The sequence below is a fragment of the Corvus hawaiiensis genome, chromosome 26, assembly GCF_020740725.1.
Source record: "Corvus hawaiiensis isolate bCorHaw1 chromosome 26, bCorHaw1.pri.cur, whole genome shotgun sequence".
In the NCBI taxonomy this organism is placed as follows: domain Eukaryota; kingdom Metazoa; phylum Chordata; class Aves; order Passeriformes; family Corvidae; genus Corvus; species Corvus hawaiiensis.
Window position 1 is genome coordinate 40628485 of NC_063238.1, and position 22208 is coordinate 40650692.

Below are 22208 nucleotides of genomic sequence, written 5' to 3' on the forward strand. Positions count from 1 at the left end.
TGGAGCATAGTTTCAATTATTATATTTGCCAGCTCCACTTGTGAATTTGCCAGCTATGATAAATGTTATCATCCTGTTGTTTGCTCTGCGTTTCTCAAAGTGAACTAAAAGACAACGCAGCTTGGAACTGTGAATATTAATTATCAATAAAATTGCAACATTAATCTTTTCCCCGCTACCCCTCCTTTTTTTTTTCCCAATCTGTTCTGGGTGTTAATTCATGGCAGCACTCCTTACACTGACAGAAAGCAAGGTGAAGGAGGGCTTTGGGATATTTATTAATTACAATATTCACAGAAGGAGAGACAAATGAAGGCTGAAGGCTCCAGGGATACTATTTCCAGCCTAAAATTAGCAGGCAGCTTTGAATGACTGGATTCCATAAAGCAAAACACAGCTGCATAAATTATACAGGTTAACTGTTGGGTTTAGGTCTTACTGCTTTCCCTTAGGTTTAGGAAAGACTGTTCATGTTGAGCAGTAGTTGATAGAGTATCTAGCAGTAAATAGAAAAAAGGTTCACATTCCAGTCTCAGGAAAAAGGTACAAATCAGGACTAATTTCATAGTACTCAAATCAGTTGGCTTCAGAGGAAGGCCCTACCCAGGTCTTAGACAAGGAGAGGATTTGCTCATGTCCTCTTGCACTTGGGAGCACGAGGAGGAGGAAACAGCATCACTAAGATAATACATCCCAGGGACCAGCTCTGCTTCGGATGGGCTGGCTGAATAAAATCTTGGTTTCAATGGAGAAAGCAGCAAAAACCTGACTGGAGAGCCAGGAACTCCATGAATCTCCTCATCAGCAGTAATCAGTGGAACACTGGGGTGGGCCTTGACTGATTCTACACAGATGAAAAGCACAAGAGTCCTTCAGCATCACCTCACAGCCGTTTCAACTGGAAATAAAAGAACTACTCCTGCTGCTGAGAACAATTTTTTTCCCCCAACTTTCTTTTTGCCTTCCTACTACTTTTTTGGGTGAAAGTTTCTTTGCCATATTTATTATATGCATCTTAAAGAACTGAAAACTGCATTTTGGCAAAGGGTTTCATCAGTTTTTCATGGTTTTAATTCAGCCTCTGAGCTCAGACTAACTGGCATAAGAGTCCCAGGGCACCTTCCATCTGTAATCAATTTCTTTGTGTCCAATGTCATTATTCAATTTGTTTCAATTTTGGTGCAGTTTTATGATAGCTAATCCTTTTTCTACAATTTATCTTGCTGAAGTTCCCAAAATAAAGTTTGATATACAAGTTAGATGACAGCAGGCTGGTCAGAAAGGCATTGTTTTCTTTTTCAGTTCTGTGAGTGTTACACATCTCTGGTTGATGAAAGTAGCAGTGGTGCAATTCTCATTGTAATTTGCGCAGTATTCCAGTCAGTAATAGTGTCTTGTTGAAATATGCATGAAAAAGTCCATAACATTACTGTAATGGACACACTCCAACACATCTCTCTCATCCGGCTTCCTCATAAAGATTTTAAATGACTGTCTTAATTAGATCTTAATATTAACGGGAATATTACATAAAGCTAAATGAAGACATAAACTTCAGCTGAAAGCTACTTCTACCCAAACCTCTGCCCTCTGGTCTGCACGCACCAAATAGCTTTGGAACATCATGCTCCATCTTGGTTCCACTGACTGCTCCTTTTTAAGCTTTTAGCAACAAATCAAGCTTTTTTTTCCTTAACAAAACTTACAAATCTGTCAGAGGAAACAAGGAATTACCTTGCTTAGGTCAGATTCACAATAAACTAGATTACTGACCTGGCATTTTATTGATCGAAGCACTAGGGAACTAATGAGAAAACGTACAATACAGCAGATTAACTTGGTCACTGCCCTCTTTTCTTTATCTTTTTTCTGATTTTTTTTTTTTTAATAATGTCTATTTCATCCTAATGAGCTGTTACAGAGAGTTCAAACAGAAGTTTATTGCTGAAGGTCACTGTACATCTTCTCCATTCATTAACAACCAAGAAGCTATTTTGGACTCTTGAAGGAACATCCAAAGACCCCTTCTAGGGCTGCCCCACTACAGGCATCCCTGTAAAGCAGGTGCATGTCCAAAGTTCTGGCAAAGCAGTGCCAGTTAGATTAGTCAGGATATTCCTTACACAGTAATGAAGACCAAGTGGAGACTTGTGCCTGCATTGTTCTATTAAGTTTCCTCTTGTTTCTATATCACAGCAAGCTCAGTCAAAGCTATTTTGGTGCTTCACTGATCAAACTGATTTTTCCCTTTGATGATAATATGAAATATTATAGGATAATAGGGTTGTTATATAATCAAAGTCGACAGCAGGGAGCTAAATTTGTGTTGTTTTGATGAAGAGCACATTAGCGTGACATAAATAGACTAATCTGATTTATTATTATTATTTCTAATGCTTAATAATAGGGAAGGGTAGGGGAAATGAGACTCTGGGGAATGAGAGTGCATCACAGAGTGATAGCAGACATTAGGATGTCTAGTCATAAGCATCACCACTACTACCTGCTCGTAGCTGAATTTCAAAAGAGCGAGTAGGGAGCAAGAGAAGTTGTTCTGAAAGAAAAAACGTCTTAAGTGGAATAAACCCAATAATGTACCAGCGAAAATAGTCTGTGAATAGCAGTGTTATGAGAAGAAAACATGTAGGGCAATAAGAAGTCAGAGACAGAACTGACAAATGCTCAACTTTCGCTGACTGACCTTTCACATTTAACTGAAAAGCTGGGATTAACCTTGGACAAAAGCTTCCCTTTCATGATACTGTCCGTTCCAGTTCTAGACAGCCCAAGCCATTATTCACCCATCAGTCAAGAACCACAAAAACGACTAAAGAGAGAGGCAGATTTTGCCTCGTGTACTGATGTGCACACATGAGATTTCTTGTGCCTGGCTGCTCACAAAGCAAAGTCCTGCAAGAGTTTCCCTGCAAAGAAAACTCTTCAAAATGCAGGTTGTACAGACCTGTGGGCTCTTCAGCCAGAAAATAAAATAAATAAACATGTTTGAAAATCCCAAGGAATGCAGATACATTCAAGCAAAACACTTTCCCACAAACACACTCATTACAGCTTTTAGATTTAAAAGTATGGCTACGGACACCTACTCTGGCTCCTTCATATCAACATACACAGATTTCTTCCTACATCTACAAACTTCAACTAAGCTAAAGCAGAACTATTATAAAGCCATTGAGTTTTAATGCAAAGACTCTAAGTGGCAGATAACCCATGACATGCTGAGGTAAGTTTCTCCCCTGCTTAAATACCCCATGTCCTAAAATTTACTCTTTATTTATGGTTCCAAAGGGAAGATTTAGCAACAAATCAGCTAGACTATGTAAAGTTTTCCGCTTCTCCAGTTCAACATGTTTTATAGGACATTTAAAGACTATTTTTATATGCAGCAGAAATAATAATTTCTTATTTTCTTAAAGGAAAAGAGAAAAAAAATCTAAGCAATGTTTTATAAGATGCAACTGATTTTTTCTTTTTAATGTTTTTGCTAAAAGTCCTGTTACCAAAATTCTCCTTTGCTAGGCACAGAATTCCACTCAAATTCTGCAAAACCCCAAATTTTTCCTGCTTCTCTCCAGTGTCAAATACACCCAGCAGCTGTACATGATATAGAGGTACATATTCCAGGCATACTTTTTGTTATCTCCATAGCAGGAAAAGAGACATACATTTATTTGCACTTCTGGGATAACACAAGCAAAGATGAAAAAAGTGAATTTGGAGAGCACCATGAACCCTATGGGCTGTCAGGGGAAGCACTTCTACGTGTCAAACACTGAGGTGGTTTAATACATCCTGGAACTGCTTTTTTAGGTATTCTTGCTTCGATCCTTCTGCCATCAGCATTTGCCCTAGGACATGGCACTGGCAGCACAGCATTGGTGCACCCAGCACGCCCCACACATTACTCTGAAGAAGTCCAGCCTCATCCATGCTCATTAAGAATCCTGTTAGTTCTTCACTAATCTTAATGGAGGATTTCATGCCACAGCAGTTTCTACACCCAAAGGAAGCTGCATAAGGGAGTCAAAGTCATGGATAACTTGCTTGTCATTTACTTATTGAAAGGCAGATGTGAGAACATGAGCATATTTGATAGTTAATAATTTAAAGCCAAGGAGAAGACAACAGAGGAGGAATGACATTCCTTATTTCTCCCTATTAATGCTCTTTATAGATGCCTCTTTGAGAGGGTATCAACATCCATCAGCACACAGAGCTCAGAGCTGGGCACACACCGTCTAGTTTTAAGGGTAAAAAAAGGATTATTGCTTTTACACTGAGAGCACAAAATGGTAGAATCAGCAGGAGGTGATTAGTGCCAAAAAGAAATGGGTTTTGTATGGCAAATTAGCACAGAAAGTGATTTAAAAGATAGAATTAAATCAGGGACAACAGTGCAGGTTCATAAAACTCCCAGTCCTACCCTTGTAAAATCAAAGATAAATCTCCAAAAGCACTAAATCACACGTAATCACTGAAAATTCCTATTGTCTTAAAAGGGAGCTGGATTAGGCCTCTAATTCAGTTCTGTAAAGTCTGTTTGGTCCAGATGAACAACTCAGAGATGGACAATGTCCAAGGAACAATTCTATGACATGGTCTTAACATCCTCCACTACAACTTCCCAACACAACTGCTCCCACTGTTACCCTCCAAACACTGGAGTAAAGCTATTTTTGCCTGTTACTGCTAAATGCATTTTGCCTTTGCCTAGCAGAAAAAGCAATATCACATCTAATCTCACAAGTTCCCAGTGAGCCAAACACAAGATACTGTCCCTTGAATTCTTCCTGAGACCAACAAAGGCTTTCCATTATTTACAAATCAAAAGCATTTAGAGACAATCATCTTTATTTTTTTATTTAAAACAAGGAATGCCCTGTCACTATTATGTAAGAAAAAATATACATCCTCCTATTTATACCCATCTTAACCAAGCATTCCAAAAAATATAATTCCTATTCATGCAGGTAATTTCTGCACAAAATAATAATAATAATAATAATTTATCAATAAAATAAAATAAAAATAACAAAATACACTCTCTTGTTCCAACAATTCTCCCAATTTATCTTAGAAATTCTGCTTGCAAATTGTTAGAACAGTTGAAAATTATAAAATTAAATATAGTTAAATTAATATGATTATTTGCTTTTGATTATTAATTCCATTGCTAGTTTTTCTTGTGTTTTTATTATGCATACCAGTTTTACAAAGTGCATGCTTTTTTTTTTTTTTAAATTTTGAACTGGCAAGCTAAAATGATCCATCTTCTCCTGCCTTTTTTTTAATGTTAATACAATCTAAAATCTAGCATTAAGAAATTTACCATGATACAGCTGGTATATTGACTGCTTATGGCGCATGCTTGTCTTGGCAAAAAACAACCCAAAACAAATTGGCTCCCCTCCCACCCTCCCTGTTCCTTTTGGAAGCAATCTAAAAAAGCAGGCTGGAACACAATTGCTTCAAGGGCAAAAGAAAAAGTAATACCTGATGCTTTGATTTTTGTCACATGGCACTGGTTGTGGAATTGCACACGCACAAACACGCACACGCACCCGGCACTCACACAGGCACACGCACACACACTACAACCTGCTCGTGAGGAAAAAAGTTTGTTAGGTCAGGAGTGCCAGTGGCACATGAAGGCTCTCAGCTGTGTGTGCAACTTTGGATTTGGTACCCACTTCACGTCATCTTGAATCCTCTGACATCCACCAAGGGGGTAATGTAAGGCATACTTTGCTGGAACAGTAATAATCCATGCTTCATGCTCAAGAGCTGAGTCTCAGAGGAGGACTAGCTTGCTCTACTCCCTTTGGCCTCGCTCCGTCTCACTCGAGGAACAAAAAACCCAAAACAACAAAGAACTGGGAAAAACAAGGAAAGCAAAACAAGACAAATCCCTTTAAATGGACTTTCGCCGTTTCATCAGCCTGTGGTTATCTGTAAAGCTGTGCAACCCAGGTGAGATGGAGCTGACAGGAGATGGGAAAAGGCTGTTTTTTAATGTGCTTGGCGAGATCTCCTCTATCTTGTAAGAGATGGAGTGAAAGTACTGGGGGTTCAGCTTCGAGCTGAACGAATTTTGGTGGGACACCACCCGGCTGGTGTACTCGTGGGACCTGTAACACATGCAGGAACAAACTGACTGAAGGTCTGTTACTTCGGCCTTGTACCGTGGCCGACCATGCTGGGAGTCCTCTTGGATGTGGATAATCATGCTGTTGCGGTTCCCTGCCAGGGACGCCCGTTCCTCAGCATCCCGCCTCTCGTCCTCACTGTTCATGGTCAAGAACCTGAGAACAACCAGATTTAGAAATGCCCCAATGACTGTCAACCCCACTAGAATGTACATAAAGCTAAAAGCCACGTAGAGAGGCTTTTTTTGAAGGGCCCCTTTGGTCTGCAGGGCCACATAGTCTCCAAACCCTATAGTAGTCAATGTTATAAAGCAGTAATAGTAAGCATGGAAAAAGCTCCATTCCTCGTACTGGGAAAAGGCTGCTGCTCCAATGCAGAGTGTCCCCATGCAGGAGAAGAAACCCACAGTGACCATGTTTTCCATGGAGACCTCGGTGCTCCTCATGCCACAGCACTTTTTGATGCGTTTCAAGAGGTACTTGACGAAGGTGTTCATGCGCTCGCCCAGGCTCTGGAACATGACGAGTGTCAGTGGGATCCCCAGGACCGCGTAGAACATGCAAAAGGCCTTCCCCGCGTCCGTCCCGGGGGCAGCATGTCCGTAACCTGGGAAGGGGGATGGAAACACAGGACAGTCAGCAGGGCAGGTGATGGCCACGGTTCCCCTGTCATGCAAGCCATGCAAATCACTCTGATGCCACAGCCAGATCCACAGCTGCAGGGACACTGCAGTCACACCATCATCCCGTATCTCCTCACCCATGCCCTGTGTCTGAAGTAGGTAAGGCAAAGAACAGCAAAGCTGTTCACACAGGAGTGGGGAAGATGAAAGAATGGGCAATCCATTCTACCTCAAACAATGCTGAGTCTCCTAAATAAGGTTATATCACATTAATTAACTGAAGAAATTTCGTATCTGTCCAGTCTCACGTGCAACAGTGGAAACTTTGGAAATAGACAGACTCTCCCACAGTGTTTCTGACAGTAGCTGGTGTTGCCCTGTCCCAAAACCAGAGTACAGTGATGGCATCCAAATTCTGTGTCTGCCGACAGCATGAAGTTAACAACATCCAGATCCACCACCCAAAGAAATTCCTTTTCAAACTCCTCCATACTGAATAAGCCTTTCTCCTAGACAATTTATGAAAGTCACTCATTACTGGAACATCATAGGAATTCAGGGGTTTAATGCCTGTTCTATCTTTACTTACTGGAAGAATAAACAACTTACCAGCTTGTGCCATAGTTTTACAGCTTTGACAGTTAGTATGGCAAAGGCAATTTCATCAGGATGTTAAACTAATCCAGGACAGAGGATGGACCACATTTCACAGCACAGTTTTCAGATAGTAAAATCATGGCTAAGCCTTTATTCTAAATCAAACCATAAGCAGGGAGCTGTTTTGATATTATAATTACACCTTTTCACATTACATTGCTCTAAAAATCTACATTTCTTACAGCTGATATTTTAAGGGACTGTATCAAAGTCTCCAAAATGGGATGGCTGGTACCCACTTGGCGATGGTGTGCATTTACCTTGTGGGTACCACAGTCTAGAGTCCCTTTAAAGTCAGTGAGTGGAAATATGTACTTCACAAGGGCAGTTCCTGTTGTGACACAGAGACATCTAAATGAGCTCAGTGAGTTATTCTCAGGAGAAAACTATTTCTCTACAATTATTATAACAGAAATATTGGGACAGAACTCAGTACAAAATTAATATACCTACATTTATGTATTTGCATGTGTTCTGTGTGTCCAAACTCCCACTACAGTCAACAAAGATTCTATGAAAACGGGCAGTAGTGAGTTATTTAACTGAACATCCCAAGTCTGGCAAGATGAAATGACAGTTCTGAGTGTTCATTGATCATGTTCATTAGGTCCCCATTAGACTGACTAGACATCTGTTGACTGCAGAAGAATTTAGACACCCACAGAACTGGCAGACAACTACCTATAAACAGCCAAATGAGGATATCCTAATCATGATAGATAGTCACCTTGAGTGACTGTCTCCAGTGTAGGTGCCTGCACTGTAGATATTGAGGGTTTAAATCAGTTTTCCAGAAAGAGTCATCTAGCTTCATACAAGAGCCCCTGATATATCAAGATACCACAGACAGCTGGTAGATAAAACACAGAGCATTCAGCAGACCCACACTCTTACAGATCTGAAGCTGGAGGACAGACCTGACCTAAGATACCACTGAGGCAGGACCACTGAGGAGCCCTGCCCACTGCATTTAGACTCAGGTCATGGACCTGCTGCTCTGAATATGTCTAATCCTTTTTTGAAACTGTTGACACTGCACACCTCCTCAATCTCATGTGACAACAAATTCCAGAAGTTCACTATCTGCTATTTAAAAAGGCACATTTTAATTTCAAGGATATCTCCTTGTTTCAGCTAGAACACCTTAGCTACAGTGTTGAAGTTCTAAATCTTCGTTATCTACCACCTTCATGGCTTCAGCTAAACTCAGCTTTATCTCTGCTCTCATTTTTTTTCTGTCTAAACTGAAGCCACAGCCTTTTCACTCATTTAGCAGAAGCCACATTTCCTTGATGATTTCCATGTCCTCCTCTGGATCTTCTGTAGCTCTGCCACACCACTTTTGAGATGCAGAAACCAGAACTCTGCCTTCCCATCAGGATGGGGGTGCACCTCAGAGTCTGCACTTTTACTAGAACTAAAATATGAACACCAGGCAACCTTCAAAGTGTAAAGCAAGAGTGTACAAAGAAAAGAAAACAAGAAAACCAGCAAGAATCCCCTTCAAAAAGCAACAGGTTTATAATTATGTCAGCTAGTAGTTGTTGACAGATGGGATGTAAAAACCACTTTACCAAAGAAGCACAAAACTCAAAACAGGAGGTTCTTTCCCGGGTTATAAAGGAAACAGATTCACCTGTTGTATTGAGCCAGGTAGTCTGTTCATCATAAAAAGCAGTTTCCAAATTACCTGGAAAGGGAAGTGTCTTCACCAGATTGATGCTGGGTTAGTTCCACCTGACTGTCCCTCAATAAAGGCTGTAATTTCCTCTCATTACTAAGATCAGCTTTAGAACTACAGGGGTGTTAATTAAACCAGGGATGTCTTCCCATTTTATAGCTTTAGTTACAGATGATAAAGAGAAGGAAAGCTTCAGAAAATGTGATTTTCCACATGGTTGCAGAGATGGTAGTTGGGGGAAACAACTTTTACTTTGGGTTCTAAAAAAAAATTTTGGGGGTGAAAAAAGGTTTCTTTGGATCCCACTATATCCTTATCATTAAAGATATCCCCAGAAACAGTTTAGAGAGATCATAAAACATTAATATTATGTGCTTACACGCTATCTCACAACTGAATTTCTGAGAATTGCCACAGACTTTGTAATTGCATATCCCATAAGATAGGAATATACCCATATTCCTGTTTTGCAGATAGGGAAGCAGAGACACCAGCAGGCTTTAATTTTTCCACAGTTCACATAAGTAGATAGAATATTCAGAAATTCTGACTTCTATCCTGCCCCAAGTCATACTCACATTCCACAATGTCAGATAAATATCTCTCACTGTATTTGCACCATGAATCTGGGGTAAAGAAAGCACTTTATTAATCAAGCTGGAATAAGATTTTTCAAAGAGTCACATATTTATCCTATGCAACATGGCTTTAAGGAACACCTTAGCCATTGCCCTAAACATTCTGAAATGAGGAGTTTTGAGAGACCAAAGACAGACTAACTCTCTATTACTTAAGCACTGCAGAATCTATCCAGCAATGTACAGAGTAATGCATGGAAAGCAAACTGCAGCAGTGCATGCTCTCTAAAATTCAGTATTTTTCAAATCTAAAACAAGCCACTGTCTTCTTAACATCAGAGACTGCCTCTGGGAAAAAGGGGAAGGTGAATAATTGCCCAAGGAAGAGAGGCACAAAGGATCATTAATGGTGGGAAAGCACACAGGTCACAGAGTCAGTCTCCAAGCAGCTGGGTTTTACTTGTATCAAGTAAAGGCAGAAGCAGAAGCAACTGACTTGGTAGCAGATTTCAGCTACCAAAATTCTTCCTCATTTCCTCTACACGAATGTCACTGCCCTTTAGCAGAGTATAAAAAGATGACTTTGTGTCATCCATAAGAAACACAAGGCTTAAAGAGAAATAGAAAGGTTAATCATGACATCAGGACGTCTCTCTCTTCTGTGGTGAAGAAGAAAGATTGAGCAGAAGACCTTAGTACTGGGTACAGGAAATGCATCCCTTAACAAGCCACAGAGCTAACAGTGAGAAAGGTATAGATGGAGCCTTATATTGGACCACATCTAAGTAAACACTGCCTACCCTACTCTGGTATAGTAAGTGGTTTGATGAGGTCCCACAATACAGTAATGTGACCACAGCAGGCAGTTTTGCCTGATGTTTAATGAGATATCATTTGAATGATCAAGGAAAGTCTAAATAACTCTCACCCTGATTGGAAGCAATATCATTATTACTATCCTTCACTTTCATAACCCCTCTCAGCTGCTCAGGCTTTCAAGACAGAGCTCATCTGGGCTCAAGAAGGATAGCTTGGCACGAAGAAATGTCATATTTCAGTGTTACTCCAATTCTGGACTGTGGAGTACCAATACACCACAAAATCCATCTCCTCCCAGTCATGAACCAGCTGGGCTACAGACACCAAGCAGAATTTCAGGAAGGTGTAAGTAAAGGAAGAAAAGAATCACAGTGTAAAGGCTGGCACCAAATCAGTACTCTGTTGGGGTACTTCCCAGCCTTTGGTTTTTCTGGGCCTTGTCCATTCTCTGATGAAAAACTCTCAAAGACCATGTGCACCCACATGTAATTCTAGAACAAAAAAGGAATTCTATTTTCTTGTTTACCAGAGTGTAGCTATGAAGGTCTGAGGAAAACCCACTTAGAGCCTTCTTCAAAGCTTATTTTTCTTTGTTGCCTTTCAGATGAGACACAGAGAGAAACTACTCAGAGAGAAACTACTCATTACAATCTCTCTGAAGTACAGCTGGGGACAACCCCAGTATTTTTCTCTTGGTTGTGAAGAGACATTATGCTGGGGTACCAGCCCACAACCAGAATGTGCACACGAACTCTGAGCACAGCTACCTGAATCCAACGTTGACCAAAAGCAGATGGCTGAGGAAGAGCATAGGAATGCTGTAATTACATGTGAGTTTCCCCCAAGACTTCACATACCCAGCTTCATTATTTGGTGCTCAGGGATTTCCTAAGCCAGTTTTTGCTGGGTTTAGTAACACACAATGGATTTCTCTTCCATGAGTTTGGGCTTGTCCCTTCAATGTGTCTGAAATTTCTGCAGCTGCAACATCCTGTGGCAAGAAGGTTCACAGATCAGCCATGTGTTCTCTAAAAAAACTGCCATTGCTCCTTTACTTCCCTTTCATTACTATCATCTGATGGTAATGGTATCTCCTTTTTGGAAGAGACCAGGAACAATCATTCCCAATTCCCTTTCTTTGTGCCACTCATGATTTTATAGACCTTCTATCAACGAAAAGCCATGTTGTATTCAGGCCCCAAGCAAGTATCTCTGGCACTCTGCATCCTCATGTGGACAGAACAGCTTGCTTAGATCTACACCAGTGATTTTGGCACCACACTCAGCTGCGGGGTACAGACAGGTCCATAACATCTGCCTTCTCCTCCAACACAAACTCCCTGGAATAACACTTTGTTTCTGGGGCAAAAAGGGTCTTAAACAAATTCATGCTATTGCAATGATACAGACTGCTCGGAATAAGTAAATCCACAAGAAAAAGAAAACATTAGGGAAAAAAAACCTGAATATATTCAGTGTGTTTCATCTACATGGTAGCCATCTCCAACACTGCAAGGTGGTATCTACTCTAGCAAACCAAACTGAGCTCAAGTTCTGCCAGAGAAGGTTTAGGTTAGATATTAGGAAAAAAATTGTCATGAAAAGGAATGTAAAGCATTGGAACAGATTGCCCAGGGAAGCAGTGGAGTGTTCAAAAAACATGTGAATGTGGCACTTGAGAACATGGTTTAATGGTGAACATGGTGTTGGTGCTGGGTTGACCATTGGACTTGATGATCTTAAGTGTCGCTTTCCAACCTTAACGATTCTGTGATTCTGAGGATGAATTCCACCACCAGCCCCTCATGTCCACACTCTATCACCAGCCCAGCCCATTATGGCTTCATCCTGGAATAAGCAGCACTGTCCTAGGCAAAGTCCATGCCTGGCCCACACATGGAAGTTAACACTCCCCAGGGACCACTGCAAATAAGCACTCTCCTTGGGCAGTACTTGTGTTTGTCTATTACTGGCATTCAATGCGTCTGTCTGTTGGCCTCTGTGTCCTACAAAACACAGGTCCTGCTTCACTTAAGAGCACAGATAGAGCCTGCATGGGTTTTCTGAGTGTTTTGCTACGCTGGGCTCTGCCAGAGACTGAGAGAGGTTTGTCTCTAGATGTGCATTGGTACCAGGCCAAGTACATGGCCAGTGTTAAAAAAAAAACAAACTGTGACAGTGGTGAGTTAGTTATGGGTCATGCTCAGGCCAGAGTGTATCTGCAGAGCAGCTAAGCCTCATTCACATTCGCATTTAATGTGCAACAAGTCTTAGATGTCTTGAATCTCAAAGCAATGCTCTACATTATTCATGAGGGATGCTTTATTTCTCTTAGGAGGAGGTTTCTCCCCTCATTCATGGACACATCATTCATCCCAGTGATGGGCATTTGGGCCTGGCTGTCTCTGACAACAGTCTCCGGACAGGAATTAACTTCTCCATCTGTGTGACTCAAACCCTTCTTAGTCATGCTGGCAGCAGCCCAGGCCAGGAGATAATGAAGAGAGGATAGCAGCACCTATTCTTCAGATGGGAAAGCGTAATTCAGATTAAAACATCTTCCTGATGTAACACACTTCACTTCAGAGGTTCATCTACGTCAGAGAAACTGCCACAAGGATCAGGCTGTCTCTCCGCTGGATTTGCTGTTCGTGCTTTCAGCTTTCAGAAGGGAGAAGAAACAACGTGGCCTTTGTGGTGCAGATGAAAGAGGTTTTCAGGAGGGATCAGGGAGATATTTTATCTAACTAACTGGAAGTAACTCATTTACGAGGACAAAGACTTTCTCCTGTAAGGTAATCAAGAGCTGCTGTTACCTGGATGAAAGCTGCTGTGCAACTACACCACTCTCCTGGCACATGGGCACTGCTGACTGCACCCTCTTCTCTCTCACACATATCTGGCCTCTCCCTGAATCCTGCTGCCTTTCTTCTCAAACATCTCCACGACCTCTTTTTTCTTTTATTCCCTTGTCAAGTGATCTTGCTGTAGACTTCAGCTCAACAATCTCTCTTAGTTTTGCACATCCTCTTCCATCCTCAAAGACATCCTCCCCTTCCATGCTCAAAAGACAGTCTCTAAAGTTAGGATAAATCATGGCACATGTCTCCCTAAGGAACACACAGCAATACATGATTATATCATCTCTTGTTGAGAAGATAGGGAGAGGAAAAAGAATCTGACTTGCCCAGATGCAACTTCAAATCCTAAATCCCTCGACAAGCTTCAGCCTCTCATCCTGGCTCATCCCTGGTCTGTTACAACTGCTTCCATGTCCTGGCTGCAGAAATAATGTCATGACACCTTGGAAATTGCATTAACTGCTTTGCTTTATATCAAACCTGCAGATGATCTTCTATTCTGGGTGGCAGGGATGCAACAGGCTTCCATGGATTTTTTCTCCCCACCATAAGCACAGACTTCTTTTCTTCTTGATCTTGAAATCAAACTTCCCACATGCTCAAGGAAAACAGCTTCAAAAGCAGCTCTGATGGGAGAGGCAGGCCCAGGCAACATGCAGCAAGGAAATAAGGAGGAAAAGGAAGAGATCTGCTGAGCAGCAGGTGAAGATACAGCCAAAGCCAGTCTTGCAGGTGGAAGGCCACCTATGCACATCATGAGTCAGGACAGAGAAGTGTTTGGCCTCAGGAATTGCCTCTGCAGCAGTGGCTCCTGTAAGCTCACCAGAGATGCTGAATCTACTGCTTGTCAGCACATCCAGCAGCAGACCTGAAGGACTCATCCAAAACCAATGAGACTGATAACTACTGCTGCCACTCATTCCTCTGCCACATTTCCTTATTCCCTCTACTATTCTGGTCTGCAGCCATCCCACATTATCTCCTTCCTTATGGAACCTGAACCTTCCACTTTGGAGCATTACTGATAGCAATTTCTTCCCATAGCTTCTCTTCCAGCCACACCAAGTTGCAGTAAATACTGGCCTGGTGAATGCTCTGCATCACCCAAACTGCCTGTTGGCATCAATTCCTACTCCTGACCATCACCAGATGTGGCTAAATCATGTCCCATCAGAAGATTCAACCACAGGAAAAGTACCAAGAGTGCTTGGGCAACTGCTTAAGAACACAGCCCTGAATCTTACAGCCTTGATGGAGCAAGAACTAAGGCCATCAGCTGTAACAGCATTCTGGGTAGTCCTCTTGTGGGTGGCACTTGGCAAGACAGTTATGTTGCCCACATTAGCTTAAATGATAGGGATCCAAAGGCAGCAATTTAGTGAAACACAGCCATGCTCATTTCTGATTCAGGGTAGGACTTCAGGTTTGGCTGGTTTCAACTGGGGATCACATGCAATACACTCAGGTGTTCCCTGTAAGAAGCTGACCCTCTTGAAGAGATTTCCTTTGGATTCTTAGAGGGTCAAGGCAAATAATGTGTCCCAGTCCCTGCAAGGTTCTCAGCAAGGTCACGTTCATGAGACACATTGGAGAATTGTGTTTCAGAGGTTCTCAGACTGCTTAGACTGCACTTTTCTCCTTCCCGGTCTGGACTCCACCACTAGCGTGTACAAGAGATGGCCTCTGCTGTTCCCTGCTGGATTCCTCCCTGGGGAGGTGAGAACACAAATCTGTTCAGTTCATTGGGGCAGAGCAGTTGGAGGTGCTGCTTATTCTGCCACACTCCTGTCAGAGGCTTGTGCCCACAGAGTTTCCACCCTCCCCCAGGTGGAGAGACGTGGGGGTTTCTTTGCTTCCTGTGAAAAAGACCTTGTATTCCTCTTGGACTTAGACCCCAGCAGGACACAGCTCCTCTGTTTTGAGACCTATTGTTTCTGCATAATGCAAAAACAGAGATTTGGTCACATTTGGCCCTTTCAAATACCCACTGGGTTATGGCAGTAAGGAATAGACGTACGAGTTTAAACCAAGGCATAAAAAACTTTCCTTTTTCTAATTAGCTCTGTGTTTTTCTCATTTCGTGGTAAGGATAAGCCGTCTATATCTGTATCTCTGCTCATCTGTTTTTCCTCCACAATAACTTTGAAGCTGCTCACCAATTTCCACCACTTAGAAGAAATTGTAATGTGAACTTGATAGTGATCTGTTCTGCTGGGCCTACCATCTGGCCAATCTGTGAATACACATAAAAGGGCCTAAAAATCAACACACACACAGTGCAGGCTCAGCTGCAGCTGGGATCAGCTCCTTCTCTGGCCAGTTACTGGAAAGAAACAAGAGCTGGAGGTCCTTCATGGCGGGGTGAGATGTAGCAGCATGGGAGAGAACTGAAGGAATGTCATGTCTCCATCACCTTATAAAGCAGCCTGTGATGGAATATCTGTCTGCCTGCAAGGATGAAGATGCAAATCAGGGTTCAAGAGAACTGGGGATGTTTCTGAGTTCACAGGAAACCAGGCTTGACTACCACTGCTGCTCAAGGAACAACTTGTTTCTAGCAAAAGACAAAATGTGAAAAACCTTGCTTCAAAAAAATACCCCAAAATATTTGAGACTTCTGTATTTGCTTGTGCTTGTTACTTTTTTTCTTTTGAATGTGAATCTTTCCCTTTTTTTTCTGTTTAAAATTTACACTATAAGGGGTTTTACTAAAACATAAATGAGGGAAATTGGAAAACTTCAAATGGCCCCATGAAATCACAACCTTTCTGCTCATCTGTCTGACACAGAAAATATGATTAACTCAAACATCCTCTTGCTGAACTTAGGCACTACTTTTACTGTTTAGATAGGAGATGTCTGTAGTCCCTGGCAACTCTTTTCAATAAGGTAACAGAGCAGCTGAGGTACCACCTCCCATGAAATCAAAGATGCCAACATTCACCAGTTCATTTTGTAGAGATAGAAAAGTATCTCAGCTCATCCCTACAATTTCCTTTGCTTCAGAAAAGAGGCTGAGAAGATAGGAGAGGTTCCTCTCCAGCTCTGTGAGGAAACAACCATTTAAACAGCCGTGATTCTGGTATACCAGATTTGTGTCTGGTGTACCATTCCTGACTCCTCCCAAAACCAACAGCAGCTCTGTGCTGGATTTCCAGCTGGGCAGCAGTTGACAGTTGACTTCTGAGTCAATATTTTCCCATGAGCTCTATTTTTGACTGTCCCTGCACTCTTTTCCTCCCTTTCGTCCTCTCTGCTTGGTTCTCTGAATCAATCAGAACACTGACCTGAGGCTCACATCATATCTAGTCCCAAGACAAATCATGCCCAGAACAAGTTCTCAGTCTGAAGAGCATCGTCACAACCACTAGGAAAAGACTTTATCAGGTTGTGTTATCCATTCCCAGGGGATGGCATATGATTGTTCCTTACAATATATTCTCCAGGGCTTTGTCCAGTTTTGTTTAAATGATTGAACTAACAGAGTTTCTGCTCTCTGCCTTAAGAAGTTGTTGCCCTGTCCAATAGGTCCAGCTATTAGGAAGTTCTTTTTTTGATACACAGCCTGTATTTTTCTTATTCTATGCTGCCTTTTATCACACTGTTCTTCTGTAGCCCTCAATCCAACATCCCCCATTTCTCTCCATCATTGCTCACTCCTTTACACCTCTTGGAGGTAGTCACAGCTTCAAACCTTAGTTAATATTAGTTATAAACAGAGCTCTGGGAGGCAGAGTCCTGCAGCAAGGAAGAAAAGAGGCATTTTATAACATATACATATGTACAGATACATGTAATTACACAATTCAGATTTTGTATCTTTAGAAGCAGCTCCTTATATGATCACTTTTATTGTACTTGTCTGAGATCACTCTTGCTGTTCAAAAACTTTCAGGATCTCTTCTAGAGCTGTGCACAGCCCTTCTAGCTGTAGGACCATGGTATCAGCGTCATCAGTTCCCTGGACTGCAAAATACTGTCATTTTTGCATATGTAGGTCTGACTGACCATCACCATAACATCATGTCCTCACTGTATAGCGAACTTTTCCTGATGCTGTCATTTCTGTACATCACAAAGGCTCTTTCTACTCCATGGATGTGACTGCAAGAAGCATTTTTTCCTTAATCACCTCTATAAATTGACTTCTTGGGCAATATTAATAGTTGTCTGTAACTGATTTTTGTTGCTCACAGTTTATTGGCAATTATCTGAGTCCTCTCCATGAGGGGGGAAGATGAAGGACTCACCACCTGCAGGCAGGATGATCCAAACAGTACTCTGAGGGATCAGGGGGAAATACATCAGGAAGAAGCACAGGGGCTCATGTCTTAACAAAAGACCAAAAATTAATGGGTTTCTTCTATGCTGGCTTGATAAAAAAGGGGCACAAGAAACTTCTGATCCCACTTTATTCAAAGAGTTAGTTCTTTTCAAACCACCAGGTCTGAGTCTTCACAGGGTTAATAGGATCCTGCTCTCAGCTCTCAATCTGACACTGCCAAGGCTCAAGAAGCTGTATCTCAACAAAACCCTGTTAAACGAATATCACCAAAGTCCAGTACAGAGCAGAGTGACTGAGATCATTAATGACGTAGCACCCACGTCCTCTGAAGCTGTGATGTCACCGTCCAGTGCAGTTCACAGAGTCATGTTCATAAATCTGTGTGATGCCAAATGCTGTCAGGGCTGGGCTGGTAAAACACAGCACATCCAGCAAGAGACACGGGGTGACACTCAGGGAAGTGGTTCAGATGTGTTTGCACTGAAGCAATCGCATTTTTCCTTCTACAACTTTCCCCTTTATGCAACTAAGAGACACACAAGAGCACATACAACTTGCCATGAGTTCCCCCCATGTATCTGTTTCAATTTTGTGCTGTTTCTACTGCAGATTTTTCCCATGTGGAAGATAAAAAAAAAGGTTATTTTTCCAACTTTTAAAAAACATTAATAGGCCTATGGTATTTTAAGCAGATTCTCCTTTCTGCTGTTGAGGAACCAGGACTTTCCCCATCCTAAAGGTCAGATAAAGGAAGGGTTAGTTATTCCCACTGTGCTTAGGTTCAATCCCTGCTAGAAAAATATGCCAGCAAATCAATTTAGAGACACAACTTTGACTAAAACAGAGAAAGCGCTGATCTAGACAAAGTTATACAGATACAAAATCACTTCCTGCAGGGAAGTCTCTGTGTCAGCAGGTGAACAGTCGAGTTTGGAGGAACCAAAAATTCCTCTTCCCTCTTCTTTGCTTGTGATTCTCTGTCCCTTAATGACCACAAAAAAGAAATTAGCCAGAATGGCGCAAGTTTTCCTGCTTCTAGAACTTTGCAATCACAGACTTCTTTACATCAGTTACAGCCTTTATTGTACTCTTCTCTGAAGAAAAGCATCCCCAAACATGTCTTCTGAATTCTGGCTGGCTGCAGTTTTGGCCAAGGTTATTTTCCATGCAGACACTCTAATTTTGCAGCAGCTTTAGTAATTGAAACCTGGCTTCAGTGATCTAACAGTGAAAGTCAGCGGAATCTGTCATCATTTCCCCCACTACATCACATATAGGCAGAGCAGTAATTCAACTGGACTTACAGATAGATTTCATTGAATGAGGTACATGGATTTCATTAAAAATGAAGAAAAAAATAATGCTCAAATGCTTTGGGTTCAGTTTATTTTACCAATGTACATGGGTTTTTATTTCTCTTGCTCTTATTCCCCAAGAAAAAAACCCTTATGCTTGATAATACAAACAAAGAGAAGTGCCTCAATTATCCTCTACGAATTTTAAAGTGTGTTCTGCCAATTGTCTTTGAAATACTGAAATCATTCAATCAAAACTTCTGTGAAGGAAGAAGTTCAATTCTGATTGAGAAAGCGTTTTTTGAAGCTGAAACCAAGAAAGTTAATGGAAATATATTGCCCAACGATACCGTCCTGTCCAGCTTTTCACTGAGCCAGTACTTACCTTTGAGGCACATGAAGACAGAAGAGCTGAGCTAAAACATGAAGGTTGACGTTTTGCAACATTGTTCAGGTTTGGCTATGGGAAGATTTGCTGGAATTGCAGTATCAGGGTAATTACACCAGCCTAACTCACTGGGTTGGCACTTCCAAATGAAGCCATCTCATATATTTTTCTGATAGCAACTTTGATCTCACAGAGGCAAGGACTCACCAGGAGCGTAGAGACCTTGGTACCTTTCCCCAACAAGACAAAGACAGAGGCATTTCTCATGGGATGCTGTTCCAGCCATCAGAAAATGCCCAAGGAAAGTCAGGAAATTGAGCCTAAGAGATATTAAACCCAGAACTTGAACTCATGTGCATTGAAAATCTCCTTCCTAAAAAGATAGAGGTACACCTCAGTTAGGGCTTCCATCTCCACTAATCAAGCTGAAAGGCTGTCCCTAAACACAGTGCTCTTACAGCTGAAAGTTTTCCTGTTTCCCATCCAAACTTGCTCAAGGTCTGATTCTTCACATGGAAGTTCTTAGCTCAAACAGCAACCCACCTAGTTCACCTTTCCTACAGATTAATAAAGATCAGCCATATCTCACCAGCCTGGTTTGTTTGTTTGATTTTTCCTAGGAGGAATAAAGCAGTCACAGCTAGTCTGTTACATTAGACAGGGTCACTTTGACAGCATTTTGCACCTTTCCAGCTTGAATTCAATTTTCTTGTACATCAACAACCCAAATTTAGATACAGAGCCACAGAAATTCAATGCCACATTTGTACAGACTTCAAATTGTATTTCATACAACTTTAGACAGCTCTTGTATACAGCACTGACACAAAACCTGAAATGAAGTACTGCATCTCAAACCTACCCGTCCTTGGTGCGTAGCTAAAAATCCATAGGATTTTATTTTGTCCTACACTGATGAAAATAGAGTAATTATTCTTGGTGATTGTGAACTCACAGCACTGTAACTCAAGTACACATGAGTTCATGATTTAACCAGAGACAAGCATGTGAGCTAAGCTCCATGCTAGCATTAAACAGATGGATGCTAAAAAGAAACTTTCCATATACTGCAAGCATCTCTCCCATGAAATGACCCATGGAAAGCAGGATGGGGTTCATGTGCGCTACTGAGTCTTCAAGCTGACAGACATATCCCAATTAGTTATTCTAAAAGTGGATCTGTTCAAACTCCTCAACACATTTCCAGTGCCCAGAAAATCCTTTTGCTGAGACCAATCTGAGCTCTTTCACCTCCCCTTTTATTTCTTTGTTGTTTACAGACATCTACTTCTTCCCCACCAGCCCTGATAAGCACAGCGAGCAGAAAGATTGTAGGAGGCAGTAGAGTGAGACACCATTTAATGCACCTGACTAGGCATAATCAGAGCCATCCATCACTTCAGTTTTCTATTCCCAGCCAACAGGAATAGTCAAACTGAGTGGGAAGAAATGGGAAGTCATTCAGAAAAACTTCTTCAAACTCCTCATCATTTATCTTCTGCTGGGTAGAAAACAATGACCTACTATATTATTTTAATATCATAACCAGTGTTTTTCATTTTATTTCATTGCTGAACTCCTCCGTACAAGGTGGCTCAATAAATCAGACTGACAAAGTACTTCATGGAACATTTCTGAGCAGTCATAAACATCATTTGCACAGTTTTTATACCTGAGAACCTCCACTGTGCTCCAAGACCCTGCAGTGGCAGGGGCTCTATAAATGACACATGAGATGGTTCCTAACTATTCACAATTCTGCTCTGACACAGGGAATTACCATCTGCACTTTCCAAGCATGGATCCCAGAGAGGGAGAATGCCTAGTCACGAAGAATACAGATCAGACTTAGAGCTTGATATCCGCCCCAAAATGGGCCTTCTAATGAGAGAAGTTATTAGTTTATTCAAAATGAGAGAAAAAACACTAGAAGGGTTATTTCATAAAATCACAGAATGGTTTAGGTGGGAATGGACTTTAAAGATCATCTCCTTCCAATCTGCTGCCATGGGCAGGGACCTTTCACTAGACCAGGTTGCACAGGACCCCATCAAACCTGGCCTTCAACACTTCCAGGGATGGGCATCCACAGCTTCTCTGGGCAACCTCTTCCAGTGCCTTACCACCCTCACAGTGCAAAATGTCTTCCTAATATCTAATCTAATCTACCTCTTTCAGTTTAAAGCCATTCCCTCTTGTCCTATTTCAAACTTCTTCAAACAAAACATCCTCCAGAACTATTCCTGTTGTGATTTAAGTCTCTATTTCAGCTTCACTTGAAGGCTTTGAAGTTTATATAAATAAGAAGCAGCACTGCTGAGGGTCTACTGGAGACCCTGCCTAATAGATATAATGTCCCTCCACTTGTCCCATGAATCTACAAGGGGCCTGTATTTACAATGTGATTTATTTATCATCTCACACTTGTCAGTCTGGGATTGGAGTTGCAAACACATGCTCAATTTTGGACTATCAGTAAGTTTATTAGAATAGTTTTGTGGAAGTCAAGTTTCTTCAGCTGTACATTTCTGGGAAAAAATATATATTATCATGCAGTGGGTTGACCCTGGTTGGCCACAAAGTTGCTTTCTCACTTCCCCTCCATCAATAGAATAGGGGGAAAAAGTAGGATTGAAAAAGTTGTGGCTTGTGATGAGGACAAGTTGACTGATCAACAGTTACCATCATGGACAAAACATGCTCAACTTGGGGAAAAGTAATTTCATTTATTGCGATTTACTCTCTGACTAGGTCAGTGAGAAACAAAGGCAAAACGAAAAACCCCTTATCCCTACTTCTCCCTTCTTCCCATTCTCAACTTCAGACCTTCATTCTCAAGTCTTCTCTCTCCTCCTCC

At 41.6% G+C, this 22208-nt stretch overlaps 1 protein-coding gene across 1 annotated transcript in view; it reads right to left on the bottom strand.

Annotated features, from left to right (window-relative positions):
• Positions 1-5441: 5441 nt before the first annotated feature.
• KCNK9 (potassium two pore domain channel subfamily K member 9) overlaps positions 5442-22208 on the bottom strand; it is a 94320-nt gene continuing 77553 nt past the window's right edge. The window contains exon 2 of the mRNA XM_048287133.1: positions 5442-6771. Within this exon, the coding sequence (XP_048143090.1) occupies positions 5930-6771 (842 nt within the window). The 3' untranslated portion in view covers positions 5442-5929. The remainder of the gene's footprint in view (positions 6772-22208) is intronic.